Source organism: Melopsittacus undulatus, chromosome 3 (genome assembly GCF_012275295.1).
Source record: "Melopsittacus undulatus isolate bMelUnd1 chromosome 3, bMelUnd1.mat.Z, whole genome shotgun sequence".
Classification (NCBI taxonomy): domain Eukaryota; kingdom Metazoa; phylum Chordata; class Aves; order Psittaciformes; family Psittaculidae; genus Melopsittacus; species Melopsittacus undulatus.
In genome coordinates this window covers 61067995-61091000 of record NC_047529.1, presented here as the reverse complement: position 1 = coordinate 61091000, position 23006 = coordinate 61067995, and the positions used below count along the sequence as shown (strand labels likewise).

The window sequence follows — 23006 nt, the reverse complement described above, 5'->3', positions numbered from 1 at the left end:
TTTATACAGATAATTTTAAAGTTGGTTGGTATATCTCCTCCTGAGTTTTGCTTGATTCCAAGTAGATGGTTATTTTGATCAGACTGTGCAGGCAGTAGTATCATGTGTAGCATTTTGAAACATTTTTTTCTAAGAATTGCTGTCTTGCTTTAGCTATTAATGGGGCATTGTGAGGAACTGTGCAAAGACATTTTTGTTACAAACCTGTGGGACTGTTGCAATACTTTAAATATAAAATTTTATTCCATTTTTGCTTGTTTTGTATAGACATTTCTATTGCTTCTAAATATGCTTAAAATATTTTCTTTCCTTATGTACTGTACAGTTAAATCTTATTTGCCACCATCTTGACAAAATGTGTATTTAGAATATTTGTATAACTGTATAAAATGGAAAAGGAATTATGTGGTCAGTGCATTGTTTTCTAAACTGGAAATCATTTTGTTTTAGAAGTTAATAATGGAAACCATATTAAAGTTGAATAAAATGATATGGTAAAAATTACATGAGTTTTTATATTTACCCTCAGCTGTGGCCACCTCTTACTGCCTTTGGTTGGCCCACAAACAGACACAAAATCCAGCTTAAGCTTTGGCATCTAAAACCTCAGTATCATCTCTTGGAGCCCTTCTGCACATCCAAAGAGAAGCGGTGCCAGTTCTCTTGTAGTCACAACAAGAGTAAGTTTTAAATATAGAAGTCCAGAGTAACTTTGAAAAATAGAACAAAACTTTATTTACATCATGGAACCTGAGTGTCTTCTCCTGTTAAGAATTTATTACATTCAGGATACAAGTCAGCCTGTTACATTTCACAGCACACCATACAATGTAAACCCACACCAAGCAGCATAAAACCTAAAACAGCCACAGACTGCAATGCATTTTTATGCAAAGTAACCAAAAAAAAGTAAAATCAAGGCACAAAACTCTGCCTGCTCTTGCATTCCAGCATTGCTCATGTGCAGAATCAAAGTGCAAGTGCCAGGACTAACCATATGGCAGTGCCTCGGAGAAAAACAAAAATAACACAAACCAACAAAAGGACACTTAGCTGCAGGTTACCTTCTACCATGGAGCAAACGGGCATGTGCTCATCTTCAACCCACTATTGGGTTTATGGATGGAAAACAGGAGTCTTCCTTACTAAATTCACATTTCTAGTCCATGGGCCACAGCTCTTGTCCTCAACACAGAGATGACTTCTCTAGCATAAGCAAGGGAAGGACAAAGTTAACAGGGTTTGCATCAAGTTAGTTCAGCCCAGAATAATGCGCAAGTTGAAGTGTTTAAGCTGTAAATGTAAAAGACACCGTAACTAGAGCCACTCTGTAAACAGATCCTCACTCTAGCTCTATATGCCAGGATAAAATATACTTTGGACAGAAATTTAAACATGTGAAAACTAACATTCAGTGTCTGAAAATAAACCTTGAGGAATGCCAGAATCCACAAACTAGGAAAGCTACAGCCTTGACCATCAAGGATGTCTGAACTGCTGTGAGTTGAGCTCACAACTAAAAATGTCCTAGATCTCATTTAATCTTATACTGCTTTAAACATTCCATTGTCATTACAGGGCAGCCCCTGCTATTAAGAGTCAGCTGCTAGGGGACAAGGAGAACAAGTCCTGACAGTATATTCCATTTCAGGTCTGAGGCCAGAATTAAGACAGTGAAGGCTCCAAGTGCTCACTAAGATGGCCCAAAATTTAGACATCATCCAGACAAAGGCCTCCATATACCAATCTGACATGATGCTGCATGGTACCAGTCAAGATAATTCAACTCTTCCTGCCAGTGCTTTTCTGGCAAAAGGCTGCTCTTGCCTCAACATTCCAGGCTGTTGCTCCAATCTACTATACAGGTTTCCTGCTTCTGGGACGGAGGAAAACGGGGATGAGTACAAATGAATTAGAGGTTAATAAAAATAAATAATAATTTTAAAAAATCTTTGTTTTGCACAATATTTTTGCATTGGTTGGGAAGACAGTCAGAAAAACATGCAGTAACTGAATAAGGTTCAAAGAGGTTGCAGCTTATTTCCCAATACAGCTTTAATGTAATTTTCTGTGTTTTTTTAGTATTTGATTATGGAAGATGTGTAAACTATCCCTGAGAACAAACTTATGTGCAGGACATTCCAGTTTGGAATTACATTCAAAAAACTAGTGTATGGATTATTTAAGATCTTCCTGGTTGCCAGGTGTGTCTCTCAAACTAATTTGCTCCTGGCAACATGGTCTCAGGTACAGGGAAACTTTTTTACACTGCTGTCAATTCCCATATAGGCTGTGGATTGCAGTGACAGCAGGGAGCTGCTACGGACCCCTTTTTGTATCTCGTGTTGTTTGTCCTGCACCAAAGGCAGCAGCCTCTGCCAGAGGAGACCTCTGGCCGCATGGGAAGCCAGGAATTACCCCAAAAGCAGAGCAGGAGCAGTTCACACTCCTCCCCATGTACCACAGGGACCTGTTCTTACCATCAGGTAACACCTCCCACTTTCTACACACAAAGCAGTTACTGCAGCAGAAAAAAGGGAAAAAAGTTGAAGCCGCTCAGGCTTCATTGCACTTGCGTAGCCACTCCCTGTGCCATTTGCTGTCATAGAAAACAAAGGACACAGGTGACACAGACTTGCTTTTGTTGAGCAAGTGGTCTCACAGGTACCAAGGCAAGGAGATGGCCTTACACTTAAAAGCATTTACCATTAGTTTAAACAAAGAAGAGCCTAACAAGTGAAACACACCCTTATTTTAAAGTGCAGGCTCATGCACTGCACTGGGTAAGATGCCACAGAATTGCATATAAACACAGAAGGTAAAAGGAAAACTGGGGAAAAAAACACAACTGCATTTCAGTGCCGACAGCAGAGGGAGAGGGAGGCTCTGTGACACGGCAAGATGCAAAACAATTGTGCATTTTCAGTCAAGTTGATTACTGCTTCTTACAAACTTTGCAGAAGAAAGGAAAAAGCTGCAAGATTCCAGGTTGCACACTCAGGACATGAGAGAGGGAATGAAACCAGACCTGAAAGTACACAGAATACCTGCAGTCCTGTGCTGTTACATCTACAGCTCCTTCATTAATAAGTGTCACTTTTTAGCAAGAAAAATACTATTAAAAGTCAAAGTAAAAAGACCCTAAACATGAGCACATTCTGATCACACTGCCTTAAAAAAACGAATACTCAACCTACAAATGTAGAGAGCTTCAAGTAGACAAATAGAAAGACTGTTCAGAGGCAGTTTGCCATGAGCTGCTGCAGTTTCTTCTGGTGAGGGCTCACCACCGGGGTCTCCCTGCTCACAGACTCCCGCTGCTGCTCAATTATGAAGTGTCCACCTGTAAATCACCACTCAAAGAAACAAAATCCAAACTGGAAAGGAGTGAGGAATCATGGTATAGGACAATCCAGAAGGATCCTCCCATAAAGAATTCCCTCAGTCTCCAGTTCTCATTTTAACACATCCTTGATAAAGTCTTGGCACAGGAAGTCAGAAAAGTTATTAGAACCTTAATTTCAACAACTGGCTTAAAATACTACATCCCTATCTCAATATCATCTATTAAGTAATCTGCTTGTACAGATGATTTTATCATCTTCATACACTGGTTGATTCCAGTGGCAGTGCAGTCATTACAATCACAAGTACTTCAGCCTATTGAGATTTGTCACCACTTTAACGAGTAAACCAGAATTGTACATTACAGTGATTAACAGGACCCATTTTGTCTCCCTTCCCATACCACACTTTTAAATGACCCAAAGGCATACTTCTCTGCTCCTGACAACTGGTTTTCAGGGAGTTTTCCCCATCTTAGTGACAGAACCAGGAAAGTATATCCTTTGCCAACAGGTTACTCTGCAGCCTGAAATTTGACTTGATTTCCTGGTTTACATCACGCACAAACTTTCAATGCAGTAGAAACATTCCCCTGTCACAAGGTAAGAGGTTCAGCATCACAGGTAGGGTATTTCTCTCCTCTCTCATGCAAATGTTCTGTGACCAGGAACCGAGCACCTCTGAATCCACCCCAAAAAACCTGAGTGGTGTGAGCAGTGTCCTTCTTTCCATGCTAGGTCTTATTCCAGCATGCACTACTTCAATACATGCCTTACATTTAGAAAACATCTCTTTATGTTTCAATGTTTTTGGCATAGTCTCTACATTTTATGTCATCACCCCATTCATGTCATTGTGGACTTTCCCACTCCAAGCCACATCGCTGCAGACTGAAAATGAAAGAGACAAATGAACATGCTGAGCGCTGCACCACTGTGAAAGGAGTCTTGAACCACTCTATAAGAATAGCTGCAATTCAGTTCCATTTCTCTTTAAAAACAATCACCTTTTACTTCAGTCGTTCTTCTCCCGGTCAGTGTTCACATTTTTCCTCCCAGGAGAGCCACCAGCAACCACGGGAGAATCACACAACACATTGTCCAGCCGGGGCTGGAGAGAGCCTTTGGCTGGAGAGTCCCCTGGTATCTTACGGGAGGTCTCTATCACAGAGTTTCTCAGCGTGTCATTCATTTCTATTACCTCAAAGTCTGCTTCATTCCACTCCCTCACATCCTCCTCATCCTCTTCATCCTCATTAAGCCCCACGTTTGACAACAAAGCTTTCCGGTCCTCACTCTCACTCCTTTCTTTCAAGCTGCTCTCTCTGGGACAGTTGGCCAATTTGTACATGAGAGGGAAGAGTACCACAGTGACTGCAGACGTTACCAAGGCAGTGTACACAACCACAGGGACATGGTGAAACCTGCCCTGAAGATAGCCCACCACGGCAGGGATGCACATCTCACCCAGTGCGGCACCAATCACAAACAGAGAAGCCGATTTCCCCTGCACCACTGTGTACTGCTCTATCCAGGAAATGCCACTGGGAAAGATGGTGGCCATTGATGCTCCATACACAGCAGTTCCAACCCAGAGCAAGGCTGGGGACCTCGCAAAGAAGGCCAAGCACAAAGAGGAGACAGCAGAGCCTATGATACTCACCAGGATCATTATGCCAGGGTATAAGCAAGCAGCACAGAATATCGCCACTCCTCTGCAAGCAGCAAATGCGCCCCAGAAGACAGAATTCAAAGCAGCTGCTTCATTTTCTTTCATCTCAGCAAAGACTTTTGCATAAGTAAATATGTAGGAGCCATACGTGACCTCCGCTCCCACATAGCAGAAGAAGAACATAAACAGGAGACTGATAAGTGCAGAGTGGTATTTGGCAAACACACACTTCTGCAGAGAGGCCTTGGATTTGTCCCGAGCTGAGCTGCCCTTTGAATACAAGATAAAAAAGAAGAAAGAGACTAACAGAAGATAGGTGCCTATGACAACATAGGACCACTGAAAATCTGCACCAAGACGGTGTTTCAGTGCTGACATAGCTGATGCAGCCGATGTTGTTGGCACAGACCTCAGCACCGACTGGTTTGTCTTTTCAGCAACTGCGAAGTCTTTAGAGTCGGAGCCTCCCAGGGCCATTTTAGCCAAGATCGGAGCCACAAAAGCACCAACAGCAAAACTGAAGTGCAAGGCCTGCATATGAGGCCCAGCCTCTGCTCCCCATGTGTTCAGTGCCAGTACATTGCCACCTGCAGATCAAAAAAGAGGATTCAGTCCTTGTAGTCTGAAAACAGATATTGTTTTAAAGAAAGACAAAACAAACCATAACCTAGAGTTGCAATGTGCAATAACAGCAGGTTAACCAAATACAATATGCAAAACTGCAGTTAACTGAAATTCTGCCTCTAAACACCTTAAACCCATGTAAGAGCTTGAGCTTTAGGAAGCAATTCACAGCAGTCAAAATGAGAAGCCATGCAATGTCTTATTCCAGCTGCCATGGTTGTATTTAATGTGCCAGGGGAGGCTTAGATTGGATATTAAGAAATATTTCTTCACCAAAAGGATTTCTTCACCAGAAGGGAATAAGCTGTCCAGGCAGTGGTGGAGTCACCCTCCCTGGAGGGATTTAGAAAATGTGCCAATGTGGTGTTAAGGGATATTTGTTTAGTGGTGGACTTGGCAGTGCTGGTTTAACAACTGGACCCAATGGTCTCAAAGGCCTTTTCCAACCTAAACCTTTCTATGATTCTAATTACCCTACTTGACAATCTACAGCATTTTTCAGCCTGTTTTCAAAAGAGTGAATTTAACTGCTTCTCATTTATGTAAATATTAAAAGCCACAATGCACAAGGTGAAGAACCAGAGGCCTCATTAAACAACATCCCAGGAAACATCAAGAATCACTTGATTCTGAGGGGCTGGGACTACCCCAAGTGCACTCAAATGACTTTCCAGAAGCAGAAAGGTTTACAATTATACCACTGCAAAGACCAAACTACAACACCCTCAGATAACAATAATGCTAGAGAATAAGGTCTCAGATGTTTTTAATTAGTTCCTGAGAAGAACACAGGAAAATAGTAATCATACAGCAGCACTCTTCCAAATGAATTAATTCAGTTACACTCTGCTGCCTTGCTCTGAGTTTCTCCTGCTATTTCTGCTCAGATTGGGAAGCCTCCCTGCCTCAGGGCTCTGACATCCAAACAGTACATCCATCCACTGGAGGCATTTTTACAATTACCTGACAAGATTTTCCCATATGAAGGATTTTTAAACCAAGTGCCATGTATAATGATCCTGCCAGAGGCAGCAAGTACACCTCTGCACTCAGGTTATTTAGCATAACCTGTGCCATGCAAAACCACCTTTTTCACTGCTGGATTCTGTTATTATGTTCTCTTTACTGGTAACACAGTTCCCTCAAACTCCACAGAGTTACAGCAGATGGCTCACATGTGCAGCCATTGTTCATCTGTATTGCCTACCAGCAAAGTCGCCAAAACCAGGCCCCAGCTGGGATGCTTCCAGAGCTGGGTGGATAGCTAGGATAATACACCAGCCAGCTCTTTCTCAGAAATAAGCCTGCTCTCAAAGTGGTCAACCAGACCCAGCAGTACCTTGCTGGCTGGTAACCACAGGCTCCCTCGGTAAGCCAGGCAAGCCAGCACACTGCTGGCAGAGCACTGCTGAGGTGCCAGGTGAGTGCTACCTGCTGCAGCTCCACATTCTATAGCAACTCCTCAGCACGCCGCTGCCAGCGTATTCTTGGCTGTTTCCTGATCTCTGTCTGCAAGTCCACCAGCATCACTCATATGTCTCTAAGAATGCTTAAGTCTCTTGAGGTGGCCTTGCCTCCTGATCTAAACTGCCAGCCATCGCTAACCCATCCTAAGCCACGTACAATTAAGTAAATCCTGTAGGAGTTTCTTTGTCATATCTCTGGCACAACTGACCTTTACAGCCACACCTGTAGACATTTACTCTGCGCTTTACCGGTACATCTTCCTCCATAGGGAATCTCTACTAAGAAATTGGGCTTGAGCAGGTTTCCAAAAGAAGTGAGGGATTTTTTCCCCAGGCTATATGCAGTATGCATGTACCACAGACTTTCAGTTTGAGGGATACATAAATTTGTATTCCCCAACACTTAAGTGAGACTGGCCAAGGGCAGTAAATATTCCTTACTTCAGGGAGATGGATGCCAGCTATGGCAGTACCACTCTCCTGTGAATTCCCAAATGCCACCTACCCAGGTTTAGGTGGGCAACTTTCCAACACAGCAACTGTGAGAATCTCAAACACCCGGGCCCTGCTTGCGCAGGACTAACATACCTCCAGCTAACGCTAATGACCCATGACACATCCAGCTTCCTGTAGGTGAGTAATTTAAAGCAAACACTGCTTAGAGCACCTGACACTTTCTCTTATGCCTGTAACTGCCCACTAAAATGTGTACTGATCTCCAGGAAGCAGAAGGTACACATCTACCACATCAGTTACAAAGACACAAACACTGTTAAGTCTTGGGATCAGAATAATCCAAGAATCCCAGCCAAGTAAAACAGCTCCTTCTTTTAATTCAAGACATGTCACATGAAATATCAGCAATGGTTTTGTTAAGCCTGAAGTTTCCAATGAATGCATTGAAGGAACTGTCAGACCACGTAATCCCTTACCTGTGTCTAGAATTCCCATGGAAGCCCCAATAACTGACATCAGGACAGTGAGCAGCAGGGATTTCTTACACCAGGGTATCCCATACAGACCAACGGTTGTCCCAAACATGGATAATGCTGGAAAGGTTAAAAAAAAAATCCAAACACAAAACACCCAGAGTATCCATTTAAACTACAAAACATACAGAAACCCAAGAAATACAAATACACTCATTTTTTAAGTTACAGATAATCTTAAGAGGTCTTGTAACCCAGCTACCTCAATTTCTGATTAGCAGAGCAGCAGAGAGAGGTCAAAGAGTAATTTTTCTCTTGGAAAAACAGGAATTTCAACACAATCTAAACACTGAATGAAAAACCTGTTTTGCTACAGCTTTATTTGCAAAAGGAGCAGCATCTGCTGCTACAGCCATTCAGAGGGACCTTGACACGGTTGTGAGGTGGGCTGATGCCAACCTCATGAAGTTTAACCATGCCAAGTGCAAGGTCCTACACCTGGGTCGGAGCAACCCCAGGCATAGCTACAGGTTGGGCAGAAAGGAAATTCATGGTAGTCCTGTGGAGAAGGACTTGGGGGTGTTAGTCAATGAGAAAATGAACATGAGCCAGCTTCAGTGTGCGCTCACAGCCCAGAAAGCCAACTGTATTCTGGGCTGCATCAAAAGGAGTGTGACCAGCAGGTCAAAGGAGGTGATCGTGTCCCTCTACTCTGCTCCTGTGAGACCTCACTTGGAGTATTCTGTGCAGTTCTGGTGTCCTCAACATAAAAAGGACATGGAACTGTTAGAACAAGTCCAGAGAAGGGCCACGAGGATGATCAGGGGACTGGAGCACCTCCCATATGGAGACAGGCTGAGAAAGTTGGGGCTGTTCAGGCTGGAGAAGAGAAGGCTGCGTGGAGACCTCATAGCAGCCTTCCAGTATCTGAAGGGGGCCTACAGGGATGCTGGGGAGGGACTATTCATTAGGGACTGTAGTGATAGGACAAGGGGTAATGGGTTGAAACTTAAACAGCAGAGGTTCAGACTGGATATAAGGAAGAAATTCTTTACTGTTAGGGTAGTGAGGTACTGGAATGGGTTGCCCAGGGAGGTGGTGAATGCTCCATCCCTGGCAGTGTTCAAGGCCAGGTTGGATGAAGCCTTGGGTGGCATGGTTTAGTGTGAGGTGTCCCTGCCCATGGCAGGGGGGTGGGAACTAGATGATCTTGAGGTCCTTTCCAACCCTAACTATTCTATGATTCTAAGTCCTCTGCAAGCTTTTGATTTATAAGAGCTGTTTCAGCATCTTCTGCAAACTTCTTATCTAGAAATGTTACTTTACCACAAAAGAAGCACAATGTGGCCTTGAACAGTATGAAATGTTCCCTCCAAGAACTACAGAGCATTAGATTTCGCTCTATTTTAAAAGAACCCAAATCACTGAACTCATAAAAACCCAGAAAGAGATTGCACCTTGGCCAGCAAGTGACCTCCACACACAAATGCTGACTTTCATTTATTTTCTGTTCTCAGATGAGAGACGTATTCCAAAGGATTTCTGGAGTTTTAAGACACAGAACTACAAAATTTCTTCATAAATGTAGCAGCAGTTCATTAACTGTATCAGTTCTGCTATTATTAACTGCACCTACAACATACCATTTAAAAAAAATTTTTAGCAAAGGAAGTTGTTTTCATTCCCATTTGGGAAGAAGTTCAGCAGTTAAATTCTATGCTTATAATCACCACAGTAAAATAACCTGAAATTAATAATTTGCATATACAGTATTAGGTTTTTAGAAAGCCTGTACCAGTTCAGACACCTCTATTATTTTTCAAATCAATGCTTAGGTGGGGCAAATACTTACAGATCAATGGGGACTGATCTAACTAAAACCTTGGGTTAATGCTCCATCCCTAACAGTGCTGACGGCCAGGTGGGCCAGAGGCTTAGTTGACATGGGCTACTGTGACGCATCCCTGCCCATGGCAGGGGGGTTGGAACTAGATGATCTTAAGGTCTTTTTCAACCCAAACTATTCTATGAATCTATGATTCTAAACAAAACCAACATCATCATTAACAAAGGAAAAAAGAAATATCCAGAGCCCTAGCCAGGTAGTCAGCATACACATCTCAGGACATTTTTGAAGGCTGGCATACCAAGATGAATAGAGAAAAAGCTAAAGGTGGGGTGTATTAAGTACAGCTTCACAAATGCCCCACTCAGAGCTGAGAAGTAACTTCTCAACAATTCAGTCATCCATGTCAACTCTATGCCTCAAGATTGGAACCTAAACCCTTCCTTGACAGGTGATGTCTTCACTTTTTCTCTGTACAGTAGCAGTTTCAGTAGTTCAATTGTGGGAGGCAAACTACACCAGCCATAATCTCTTACAGCAGTTCTCAGACAACAAAAATGAGAGATTATTCAGTTGCTTCATTGTTGTTTTGCCATAAATACTACCAAATTTGAACAGATTAGGAGATTAAATCATCTTCCAGGCACTCCTGACAGACAGCTACCCTATTTGGTACCTGAGGAACAGAAATAAGTACTAAACTATTTCAATTAACACTAACTTCCACAGCTGTATCAATGCCACTGTGGAAGGTAAAGTCTCACATGTCAGACACAGAGAACTATGACCTCGTCAGATGGACAAGGAGGCTGAAGGAAACCCGCTTTACTGGTGTTCTGGAGGAGAGGAATAAAGAACAGGGAGGAGACCAAAGATATCTTAGAACAAGAGCAAATAAGAACTAAGCCAGGAAGATGAAGACAAGAAGAGGGACAAGGGGAAAGGAAGAAGAGATAGCCATTGTATGCCATGTCTGTTCCTGACAACAGGAAAAAGGCAAAGAAGGATAAGAAGAGACATAGTTCAAAAACTAGCAATGGAAAATTGATTTTCTCATATCCTCTGAACTCCTCCTGTGATTACAGCACAGTCCTATAGAAAGACTTAGTTCTGTCTGAATCTCCTTAAAAGTATGGGAAGGAGAAGGAAAAGAGTGAGCCCCAGTAACTGCTGTAGTCCCTAACTTAGAGCACCAAGGCACACGTTGACATTACTTCACTTGAAAGGAAAAAAAGACAGAGCTTCCAATATTTTAGGTGTGTGCTCACAGCAACCGTGAAAATCTCCACCTGAACGAGACACTAACACAACTCTGAAAGAAGCTACTTATCTCTGGATGTGGAGCAGCCCCACATTGCAAGAGCAAAGCCAGTCCCATGCTCCTATAGGCCAGTTTCCATGTGTCCAGAAAACTGTTATGATCATAAATGGGGGCTCCTATGAAGTTTATATGTTTTCATAGCTAGGCAGCAACTGAGCAGCAGGTTTCCACCATCGCAGGTGCTAGTTAATGTTTTTCCACTTTTACGTAAGTTCTAACTCAGTTAAGGCTCTCCAGTGAAAATCTCAGCACTTTTGTCCCGTATGTGAACCTGATCACTCCTGGCAAGCTTTCAGAAAGGGAAGGGTTTTACAAAGCTCTCCCCATGCCTCAGCATGACTGCTCGAGGTCTCTGGTGTGTGCATGTGAAAGCCAAAGCCCAGCTTCCCCATTTTGTTGATGCATTTCACAGAGTGACGATACAGAAATCTGTCTATCCGAAGAGGATCTATACTAAGCCTATTATTTGATATGAAGGGTAAAAGTTAAGCCAATTGTACTCCTTCTGCACCTTCTGGTCAATCCAAACAGGTTTTGTCAGTTCGTAGCAGTTACCACAATTACTATACCCAGTGAGCCCAACCACCTGGAACCCCTGCTGCACAGCTGCGATGCCCGGACACCCGTGGCGTCGGACAACCGAACTCAGCAGACTGTCGCGACAGCAACAGCGGACCTGCGGCAGGTTACAGGGAGCGGCACCTCACGCCCCGGGGCCCAGTGTCCCGCCTCGACGCCGTGTCTGCCCCGAGGCAGCGAGGGGAGGGTGAGGGCAAACCCGTCCCAAGAGCTCCCGCGGGGGGGGGGGGTTGGCGGTGCCGGCACTCACCGAGAAGCAGGGGTGCGTTCATGCAGTCGAAGAGCAGCCCGCCCAGCACTGACCCGCCCAGGTAGCCTAGAGACCGGCCCACGAAGATGTAGTAGATGTCGCTGACGTTCTTGTGGACGTTGGCAGCCAGGTTTTGGAACGTGGGCCCCAGCACCGCAATGCTCATCCCCTGCAACACATTTGGACGGGGGTGACCTCGCACGCCCCCTCCCGCCTCCCGTCCTGGGCCGACCTGGAGGAGACCAGGCCGCAGGTGCCGGAGACAGGGCCGCAGGTGCCGGGGGCCGCCCGCCCACCCACTCCCCCCTCGCTCACCAGCCCCAGAAAGGCCGCACACAGCGCGCCAGAGATGCACCACCGCAGCACCGCTCCGTCCCCTCCCCGGCCGCACCGCCAGCCGCCGCCGACCACGGCCACCTCCGCGCGCGGCGCGCCGGGGAAGCGCGGCCCCGCTGCCGCCGCCGCGTGTCCCGGTGCAGCAAACCGGACGTGCTTCTTCCGCTCGGCGCCCGCCATGGCTCTCCACGCCGCGGCGCCGGCACTAACGGCCGGTGGACGAGAACACCCCGGTCCCGCCCCCTCGCATGGCGACGGGGGCGAACTACAGCTCCCGGCGTACTCTGCGCCGCCGGCCGGGGCCCCTCCCACTGCCGTTACCGTGGAGACAGGCCCATGGGTGGGGGGATAGCGGCGGGCGAGCGCGTGCTGTCGCTGTTTCACCTCAGGAGGTTTTGGGTTGTTGTGTCCCGTTTTGCACCGCCTGCCGGCTCTGGACGGGATTTTAGGATCGGTAGCAGTGGGAGAGCCAACACCTGAGCGCGCATGCTGCAAACAGGTACAGGCCCGTGGTATACTGCTTCCACTGGGAATTTTAAGCCTCACAAACAAGTCTTGTTTTCCATGTTTAGAACAGAAATATATGCTAGAATGAAACAGACATTGCATATCAATTGCAGCAGCCTAGCCTTGTTTCTCCTGGCTCTGGCTGCCATGGTGTGAGTACAACTGCAGGTGAGGGTAACCTGAGGGAGGGGATGTACACATTAGAGTAAAAGAAGATAGGTATACACAAATAACCATACAAGATAGCATTTGCATCTGGTTGTTCACAGCCGCATTAATATCTTTGCAAGGAATACAGTCTATCTCAGGTCCACAGAACACTGCTGAGCTGCTGTTCGTAGGGCCATCAGCAGAGACTTCCAACTGAAATTATTTCAAGTATAAAATAACAGTATTACATTTCTGAATGTGATATACAAGTCTGCATGGCAAGGTTCTGGTAGTTGGGTACAAGGGTGTCTTCTGCAAGAAGCTGCCACAAGTTTCCCCTGTGTCTGACAGAGCTGATGCCAGCCGGCTTCAACACTAACCCGCTGCTGGTCAAGGCCAAGCCAGTCAGTGACAGTGGTAGGGCCTCTGGGATAACAGAGTTAAGAAAGGGGAGGAAAAAACCAACCCTGTGCAACACAATCAGCTGCCAGAAGAGAGGAGGGAGAATATGTGTGAGCAACAGCCCTGCAGATAACAACGTCAATGCAGAAGGAGGGCAGGAGGTGCTCCAAGGCACCAGATTCCTCTGCAGCCCCTGGTGCAGACCACGGTGAGGCAGGCTGTCCCCTGCAGCCCATGAAGGACCCCACGCTAGAGCAGGGGATGCCCAAAAGACGCTGTGACCCCACAACAAGCTGGAACAGGCGTCTGGCAGGATCAGTGGTCCCTTGGAGAGAAGAGCCCATCCTGGAGCAGCCTTTTCCTGAAGGACTGCACGCCATGAAAGGGACCCACACTTGGAGCAGTTCATGAAGAACTGCAGCCCATGGGAAAGGCTCGTGTTGGAGAAGTTCGCGGACGACTGCCTGAGGTGGGAGGGACTCCAGGCTGAAGGAGAGGAAGAGTGGGAGGAGTCTTCCTCCTGAGGAGGAAGGAGCAGCAGAGACAACCTAAGATGAACTGATGACAACGCTCATTCTCTGTCCCCTTGCGCCGCTGCAGCGGATTGAGGTAGAGAAACAGGGAGTGAAGTTGAGCTTGGGAAGGAGGGAGGGATGAGGGGAAGGTGTTTCAAGGTTTGCTTATCCTACTGATTTGATTGGTAATAATTAATTTCCCCAAGTCTGGTCTATTTTGCCTGTGACAGTAATTGGTGAATGATGCCCATGTCCTTATCTTGACACACAAGCCTTTCAGTTACATTTTTCTCTCCCCTGTCCAGCTGACATGGGGAGCAGTAGAACAGCCCTGGTGCAAACCTGGTGTCCAGCCAAGGATCAACCCACCACAAAGTCAGACTGCATTTTTAGATGTTAGTATTTTGCCTTGTTAGTTAGCTATCATTACAAATGCTGTATAAAAATAGCTTCATTTAAAAAGTACAGAAGTATTTGAAATGTATTCTATATGCTATTTTTTGTTTTAAATACTTACAAAGAGTACACCTTGAGAGTATACAAATTGCAAAAGCACTAAGGTTTATTTAAAGGTTTTGGGCATCTTTTTCAAATTTTAGTTTAAAATATAATCAGGCTAGAGACTAACCCCAGGTGGAATGGGAAATATTCCCATTAGACATACCTTATCAGGTATGTTTATTAAAGAAAAGGAAATATTTGGACCTATTACAAAGGGAAGGTGAATGAACTCCCGTGATTTACTGAAGCTGTCAATGAGGAAACACTTCATGCTGCCAAGGTAAGCCAAGGTGAAATTGGTAGTAGGCCAGTAAATGATCAAAGGTTCCACTGAATTATACTGGCAGTTCATGAAGCAGAAAATACAGAATTCTTTTAAAATGCCACTCAAGTTTATTCTAACAGCTTCCCCTCCCTCAATTTGACTTTGCCTTTTGTGAAGGCAACTGTTAAGTTTGTTATTAAACCCCAGATTGGAAAATAGACCAAATAAAATTTTCAGAAACAAGTAACTCTAAGTCAGTAATTTAGGTTTATAAACCATTGGTCTTATAACAGATTGTCAGTGCAATCAGAATGAAATGTGTTGCACCACGTATCAATTTAGGAGTAAATGTAATGGGGACATTCCAGTCAGAATACAGTTGTGATAAAAGCCATAAAGACTTTTGTATAAAGTCTGCCCATGAGACAATAATTACCAGACTACAATACAAAATTACTTTTTTAAATGGCAGGTTTTACAAGAGAGCAAGACTGAAAATTATGCATGCAGTAACAATTGGGCACTTAAGAACCACCATCTTTATTCTGAATAATTGAAGCCTGATCACAGTTACTTTAGCACCAGGAGAAATGTGAGACATTTCTTACCCTTCTAACAAAGCAGCTCTTTAAAAAAATGGAGTTAAGGCTAGCAAAATGTATATCCTTTAATATCAAAAACAACATACAAAATATGATGTCTATAAAGATACTCAAACATGTCAGTATTATCAATATTAGCACACACTTTAGTATAAAAATCACCCTAATCTTGGCACAGACAGTTCTGAGATATTAAAAATGTTGAATACATATATATATATATATATATATATATATATATATATAAAGACTAAAAGGCATACTGAGAATATGCCAGAGTGTACAATGACCAGAAACTTAGGGGCTGTGTGGAACTGAAGTGGTGCTATGCTTGTCAACAGTGAAACACAAGTGAAAAGAATTATGTTTTCCTCCCATGTGTCCCACATTCCAGTGCCACAGCTCCTGTAGTAGAACACATAATATTTGTGTATGCCCTGGTCAAAATACATTGTATTTATATATACATACACACACACACTCTTTAGTATCCAAGGGTCATTTCTGACAGAAGAGCTCAGATGCCTGAAAGTCAACTTCCATAACACTTCCAGCTCCCCAGAGGAGAATGCAGCCCCCAAACAAGGCAGCACCTCTGCTCCCTGCTTGGAGAGGACAGCTGAGCTCCCCTGCATGGGCTTGCACAAAGCAGGGAACTGCCCTGTGCCAGCACAGTAAGAACCTGGCTGTTAAGCTGACCAGTAAGGATGATAGTAAGGATAGTAGTGTTGTTTCCCATCAAAAGATACATCCTTTGGGGCTGCAAGGAAGCACCTCCTGTCCCTTTGGTGTGTACTACCTGATGCATAGAACTAAGCAACATCACATCTCCCACTTCACAGGAACTTGCCTAGTCTTATCAGACTATTCAAAGCTTTAATGCAGGGCAGAAGTTTGAGAATGGAAGGCTGGAAAGTACTGTCCATACCGAGTATGGTGCACATCAGCTTTGACAATCCAGTGTCTCCAACTGGAAGAGGGGAATGCATATGCCTAGACATTGTGCATGAAGAGCCAAAAGGAGAAAAGTATCAGTTGTTTATCGCATCTGACACTGAATACACCCTGAAGCATGGCCACAGAATGGCTGTCACCACCTCTGACTTGAATAAACAATTTAGGAAGGTCCATAAATGTTCACTGAAAATATACATAGGGGGAGAAAAAAAGGTTAACACTGAACAGAAAAAGAACTGGAGGAAAGAAATTCTTACTAAGAGTATGTTCACTTGAAGTCCTGGTCTTTTCCATTAAAGCCTTTTCAATTTTAGCATCATTGTAAAACAAGCACTGGCATCAGAAACAGGTTCACTATTACGATATCAGCACAGCAGCATAGCTTCCTCACCCCAACTTTGCTTCCTTCTTGTCTGACATCCTAGTCACTAGCTGTTTTTAACTTAACAATCAGTCCTAAACATCTATTCACTCACTGTAGTACACTCTTCCCGGAGTCTCTGGGGTTTGGTTTGGGTTTTGTTTTTTTTATTTTCTTTGTTTAAAATGCTGACCTTCATATTTGTGAGCATAATTTGCATTTTTACTTAAATTTGAGTTTGTTTTTTTATGTACAGATACATTTTAAAATCATATGGTAATAATGAATTCATACTATCATTACACTCTGTATCATTTCTAAAACAATTATTTTAGGTTCCCTCCCAGATAATTTATATAGATACAGAGCAGTAAGTCAAGAAGATGCTATAATTACATCAAGATATCTGGTCACAATGATTTTCAATGGCAGTAGTGCTAAAAAGCAGCCTTGTTTTGGTTAAAAACTCAATGCTAAAACACATGAAATGTAAGATCTGTGACAAATGCTTATTTTTCATAACAAAGAATAGGAAACAAGAGGCTTTTACCACACTTACTCAACACCTGCATTGACCATATAGATAATACTGAATGTCATGTTCTGCAGAAATACTCTAGACAAGAACAGCATAGGCTGTTAACATCACTTTTTGTAATGAATACAGCATTTTATAGGCATTTTAATTAATAGTATGAATAGTTTAATGACATTTTTAGAAGTACTTACGAAGTAAATTTTACAGATTGGTTTGGTGTTTTTTTGCTATGGTCAAGTCCTTCCCATATGCATCTAACATTTTAAGATTTAGTTCTCTCGTGTAAAACAAGGATTGAAATTCTGCAGTATATAAAAGGTATGAGCTTTGATCTGCAACAATTAGGATGTTTTTCATGATTATATTTAAAGAACTTGTAAGTTGATGTAAACATTCTATGTAATAGTATTGCTAATACAGTGTTCTATATCACAAAAGTACATGGGTCTTCTGAGCATTTTACTACAACTATGGAAAAAAATAATTAAAATAGAACAATAAAAATCAATCTTAAAACAGTATGCCTCTGTGGTTCATGTAAAGAACAGCTATTGCTGTTAATTAAGAAAATGCACTTAAATATGCATTTTGTCTTCAGATCACATTTAGCTTAGTCTTTGCTATGACATATCTAAACAAGAACATGAAAGTTATTCATATTGAACAGACCTGAAATAAAGAATGATTATGTATTCCACTGCATTGATGATCCATATCCACAAATAAACAATGTACTTGGAAGTGTTCAATGATAAACTGAAAAGCAGTGTTTTCATCTCAAAATATTATGCTTTCAAATGTTTTTCAAAGAGGTTTTCAGAAACACCTGCTTGAAAAACAGTGCATAATACCCAAGAATACATAAGTAACAGGTCTGTATGTTTAGTATGTTAAGCAAGAAGTAGGAGAGGCAAAGACATTTTACACACTAATAAAATATGGTGCTACATCCTACATGCAATTGAACACAGCTATAAAGACCTATAATAAACCTGCATGTTCACTTAGCACAAAAATCTTTAACTACTAAATGTCATTTTTAACAGCTTGTGTATATTTTGACATTAAAAACAACTTACTATTGCACTTAGAATGTATCGTTTAAAGCTGTCTTGGTTTTAAGAATAAAAAAATAAATGTAACAAGTACAACAGAATTATTTGAAATTTAGACTAATTCACAATACTGTTCCAAAGTTTCACTGTCAGTACAGTTTCCAAACTGTCAGCTCTTCTGCGGTTTAGCTAAAAACAAACACACACATATACATTAATAGTATTGCCTTCAACAAATAAAAAACCCCCTATCATTCACCAGCTTTACTTCTGAATGTGTTTGCACTTGGAGCTGAGTTTGCACATATTCAAAACCTGAGCCCATCAAAAATTCCATCCTTAATGTTCTTTCTTTGGGCTACTGTGAAAAGGCAAATGCAAAAGCAGGGGACTGTTCAAGCAAACTGAGCAGGCTAGGCTGTTTAGAGGAAATTAAACAGATGGTTCATAATTTAGCTTTCTAATGCAAGATGATTTCAGCAGGAGTTAAGGGAATTAAAGATATGCATATTCATGATACAGAATTATAAAAGACTGTAAAACAGCATGAGAAGCTTCAAAAACTACATCAGTCAGAGCTACTACATTTTCCAGTATGAACACCCATGGCTGTTCCTGCATTGGACGGACCAAAAAAGTTATTGAAGAATCCTGGGTCAGTGAACCAAAACCAGCTTTCACAATCCCAGAAATAGATTCTGATGAATTAAAAAAATACTCTCTTCACACACAGAATCACTACACATGTACACACTAACGCTACAAATCTTCAAATACCTTGAAAACGTGGCTTGAAATCAAACTCAATGACTCATAAAAAAGTTCAATGGTATAAAACACCCATATAGCAGTTTTGCTATTTGAGCAATAGTTCAAGACTTCTTCAGTATCATGTAGTATCTTCAGCCAAAAAGTACAAGTCTAGCTTCAGTAAAAGGTGGCCAGGCTGGTACAGGAAAAGAAAGCATCAAACCCCAGATTCCATTTCCTTGACTGGCTTTTCTGTAGTGCTCGACACCAAAGTGCTTTCATTTTCCAGCATTTTCTCAGTAGTTTCTGCATCAACAGGTTTTACCCTTTCTTTTAAGTTCTGCCGTTCATGGACCCAGGGGATGAAACATAATATAGCTCCACCAATAAGGGGAGGGACTCCAGCCAGGTAGAAGGCTACATCATAGCTGCCAAAGTGATCACGCAACAAACCTGTAAAGACAGGAAGTTACCACTAATGAATAATGGGGCCTTGGGAGTCTGCAAGTATGTGTTTACTTTGGATTCAAAACCTTGAGAGCTGGCACAGATTATTATAACCACTGATAAGACTTCCTGATGGCCAAATATAGGTCTATATACATTGAGAGGTACTCTAGAGTTGATTTAAAGATTCCAAGTAAGGAATGGGGGACCCAGTGTGTCACCACTCCACTGCTTAATTACCACCCATCATAGAGACATTGGTTGATACAACGAGAGGTGATGGTTTTAAACTCAGAGGGGAGAGTCAGACTGGATGTGATGGAAAAAAAAAAATTTACAATGAGGGTGGTAAAATACAGGCACAGGTTGCCCAGAGAGGTGGTAGGTGTGCCATCCCTGGAGACATTCAAGGCCAGGCTGGATGTGGTTCTGAGCAACCTCACCTAGATGAAGATGTCCCTACTTGTTGCAGGGTCAGTTTGGAGTCCTTCTGTAACTGTCACCTCAACAGCACAGAAAATGCCAGGTCCTCAATCTAACTGTATTCCTTTTTTGAGGACTGTTTTACACCTGCATAACTTAATAAAAAAGACTGAAGCAAACTCTGGAGCATTATATGGAGAGTATTGTAGTATTATCTAAGTGCCATAAATTAATAAGCTATGAGCAGCATTTAAATTCACCATATACTCTGTAGCACATACTGAGAAATCTTCCAATTTAGGCGCACCACATACTATGTAGAATGGAAAATACAGCCAGAAAGACATGCAACCATAGAAAACATATTAGCAGCTACAGACCATAAAATCACAGAATGGTTAGTGTTGGAAAGGACTGTAAGATCAAGTTCCAACTCCTCTGCCATGGACAGGGACACCTCACACTAAACCCTGTCACCCAAGACTCCGTCCAACCTGGCCTTGAACACTGCCAAGGATGGAGCATTCACAACATCTTGGGCAACCCATTCCAGTGCCTCACCACCCTCACAGTAAAGAGCTTCTTCCTAATACCTAACCTGAACTTCCCCTGTTTAAGTTTATGCATATCTGTTATGTTTAAGCATAACTATACTTACCTGCAATGGGTGGTCCGACTGTCATAGGTATTGACATGAGTCCCAGTAGAAACCCTATGGCCTGGGAGACATCCTGAGCCCCAACAAGCTCAAAGGCAATAGGAGCCATAATGCATATGAAGCACCCATCAAACAGGCCCATTATGAGACAAACAGCAATGAGAGCTCCAAAGACATTGCACAGTGGAATCATCATAGACATCAGTCCAATAAAGAAGAATGAGGCCACCTAAACATGATCAAGGAGAAGAAAAAATACATTGCATCAAATCAGCAAAGATTAAGCAATAAGTGGGCTTTCTTACATTCACAGTGAATTAAGCTGTCTGCCTGTATTTACTTTAAAATAAATATAAGCAGAATCCATGGACTGCCACCATCAGAAGTTACATAACAAGATAAAACACACACATATAACTGTTATAATATGCAATCAAAAAAAATCCACTACCCATTTCACAAGTTTTCAAAACGCATTTGTAATGAACTATATTGCAGGGATTATGTAAGGCCATTTCTTGTGCACCGTTTTTGAAGTTACCCTCTGCTTGCTTCACAAATGAAAGCCACAAAAATACCAGAAGTTTAATACAGCTAATGCACTATAATTGGACTCATCACTGTTGTAATTAAAAGTAAAAATATCAGTATTATGAGTGATTACTTCAGGATGCTTATATTCAACAGAGGTGTAATGTGGAAATCTCATTTCAATTTTCCCATGTGTTTTCCTGTACTCCTGTGGCCATGCATACTTACAAAGACTATATTTTAATCTTAAATTAAGATTATTAAAGGAATGAAACTGTCTTCCAGCAAAATAAAGTTGAATTAGAAAGAAAATAAAAAGGTAAAGAGTTTTGCTTATGCACCATCCATATGTCAGGACAGGAAACTGATGTCCTGCCTAACTATGCAAACATAGTTTCCAAACAAGACATATGCATTGCACATGCAGACCACTAAAGAAAAACATTGTCATTTAAGAATTATTACACATCACAATTTTTTGATGGATAAGTGACATCAAAAATTACTTCACTAGAAAAAGTTTTCAAGTAGACAGATGAAACTTAATTTTCAGGACAGTATAGCAATTCTTTTAGTTTATTTATTTGTAATGTGGTTATCTGAATTTTCACTTTTTATCTTAATATTGACATTTCCTAACAGTGTAACAATGGGTATTAAATCAGTGTGAATGAATGAGATACAGTACCAGTCTCTCATCAGAGAATCTAAAGTTACCTATGGTAACAAATGCTCCATCTTCAGAAAGGTGGCTCTCCTCTGTTTTCATTAATGTAGTACAGATAATAGCCATTAGATGTCTCCCTTGTTACTCATTTTAAAACAACAAAACAAGAACACCCAGAGGTTGACAGCATGCAAGGTTTTAGCTAAAAGCTTTTCCAAAAATCTACATTAACACTGGTACGTTCTCCAAAAATATCATTTATAAGTGTGGAGGGTAAAAGTGTATGTCCTCCATCATCTCCAAGCTTCAGCATTTCTGGAAGCTGTGCCTTTTTGCATTCAGCAAAATTTCCTTAGCTAAGCACCTCTCACATTCCCATGGCTTTACCCCTGTGCGCTACACACCCAGCATACTTAACACTAAAGTATCATCTATCAAGAAGAGATCCAAAATCTTTAACAGGAAAATATGACAAAAAAAAAAACAACACCAAACAAAAAAAACACACATACCCCAAACAAACAAACAAACAAATGTCTGCAACCATTATGAAATCATGTGATAAAACAGGGAAGCAGAATCTAGAGAATTCCCAAAGGTCTTCTCAAATTCTGATAGTTAGTAATTCCTTACATTCCCAGCTGAAAATAGCCAGCACATAGCAGACATGTTTCATGAGCATTAAAAACCATAAAAAATATATTGTCAAAATCACGAACTTTGCACCAAAGGCTTCTGGTATCAAAACCCATACATTGAGTTTCCTGGAGTTTTGACTGGATACTCAAATTTGAGTCTCCAATCAGTTAATTCTGCTTACTTAATTGTACCTGCAACCAAAGCCTTCAGAATATTATTTGACTATTGCCGTGGAATGCTGTGAAGACATACCTGTAAGTAAACTTTTTTTGCACCAGGAATATAATCTGCAACTCTGCCAAAGGTCAATCTGCCAACTCCTGAAGTAATGCCCATACACAGCAGAAGCACTTCTTCTGGCACACTGTCACCAAATCTGTCTTTTACATGATTCATCTGTTTAAAACAGGGTTAAAAAATAAACTAGCTTTAGAATTAAAAGGATAAATCTTAAAAAACTTGAGTTAAACAGAACTAATCTGTGAATCTCAGACTTACAAACAGAGCTACATTTATCAACTAAATTACTCGGCTTTTACAGATTTTAGAACAGTCTTGCACTGGCTTATCAGTATTAAATGCAATACAATTAAACCAATCTAAATCACATTGCTGCTTTATTCACAATTAGGAAACTTAATTCAAGAAATAACATGGCTGCATCTAACACC

At 42.1% G+C, this 23006-nt stretch overlaps 2 protein-coding genes across 2 annotated transcripts in view; both read right to left on the bottom strand.

Annotated features, from left to right (window-relative positions):
• Positions 1 to 707: 707 nt before the first annotated feature.
• MFSD4B (major facilitator superfamily domain containing 4B) lies at positions 708 to 14713 on the bottom strand. Its single transcript, XM_005154689.3, has 5 exons — positions 14606 to 14713; positions 12347 to 12856; positions 12032 to 12200; positions 8039 to 8155; positions 708 to 5603 (listed from the first exon to the last, which is right to left on the bottom strand). Exons 1-5 carry the CDS (start codon positions 14711 to 14713, stop codon positions 4360 to 4362), a joined length of 2148 nt encoding a protein of 715 aa, XP_005154746.2. The 3' UTR covers positions 708 to 4359.
• Positions 14714 to 17307: 2594 nt separating this feature from the next.
• The window catches only part of SLC16A10 (solute carrier family 16 member 10), a 68897-nt gene continuing 63198 nt past the window's right edge, over positions 17308 to 23006 (bottom strand). Inside the window, exons 4-6 of the mRNA XM_034061172.1 lie at positions 22588 to 22731; positions 20499 to 20727; positions 17308 to 19423 (exon numbers count right to left, since the gene is read on the bottom strand). Coding sequence (XP_033917063.1) covers positions 19188 to 19423; positions 20499 to 20727; positions 22588 to 22731 — 609 coding nt within the window. The 3' untranslated portion in view covers positions 17308 to 19187. The remainder of the gene's footprint in view (positions 19424 to 20498; positions 20728 to 22587; positions 22732 to 23006) is intronic.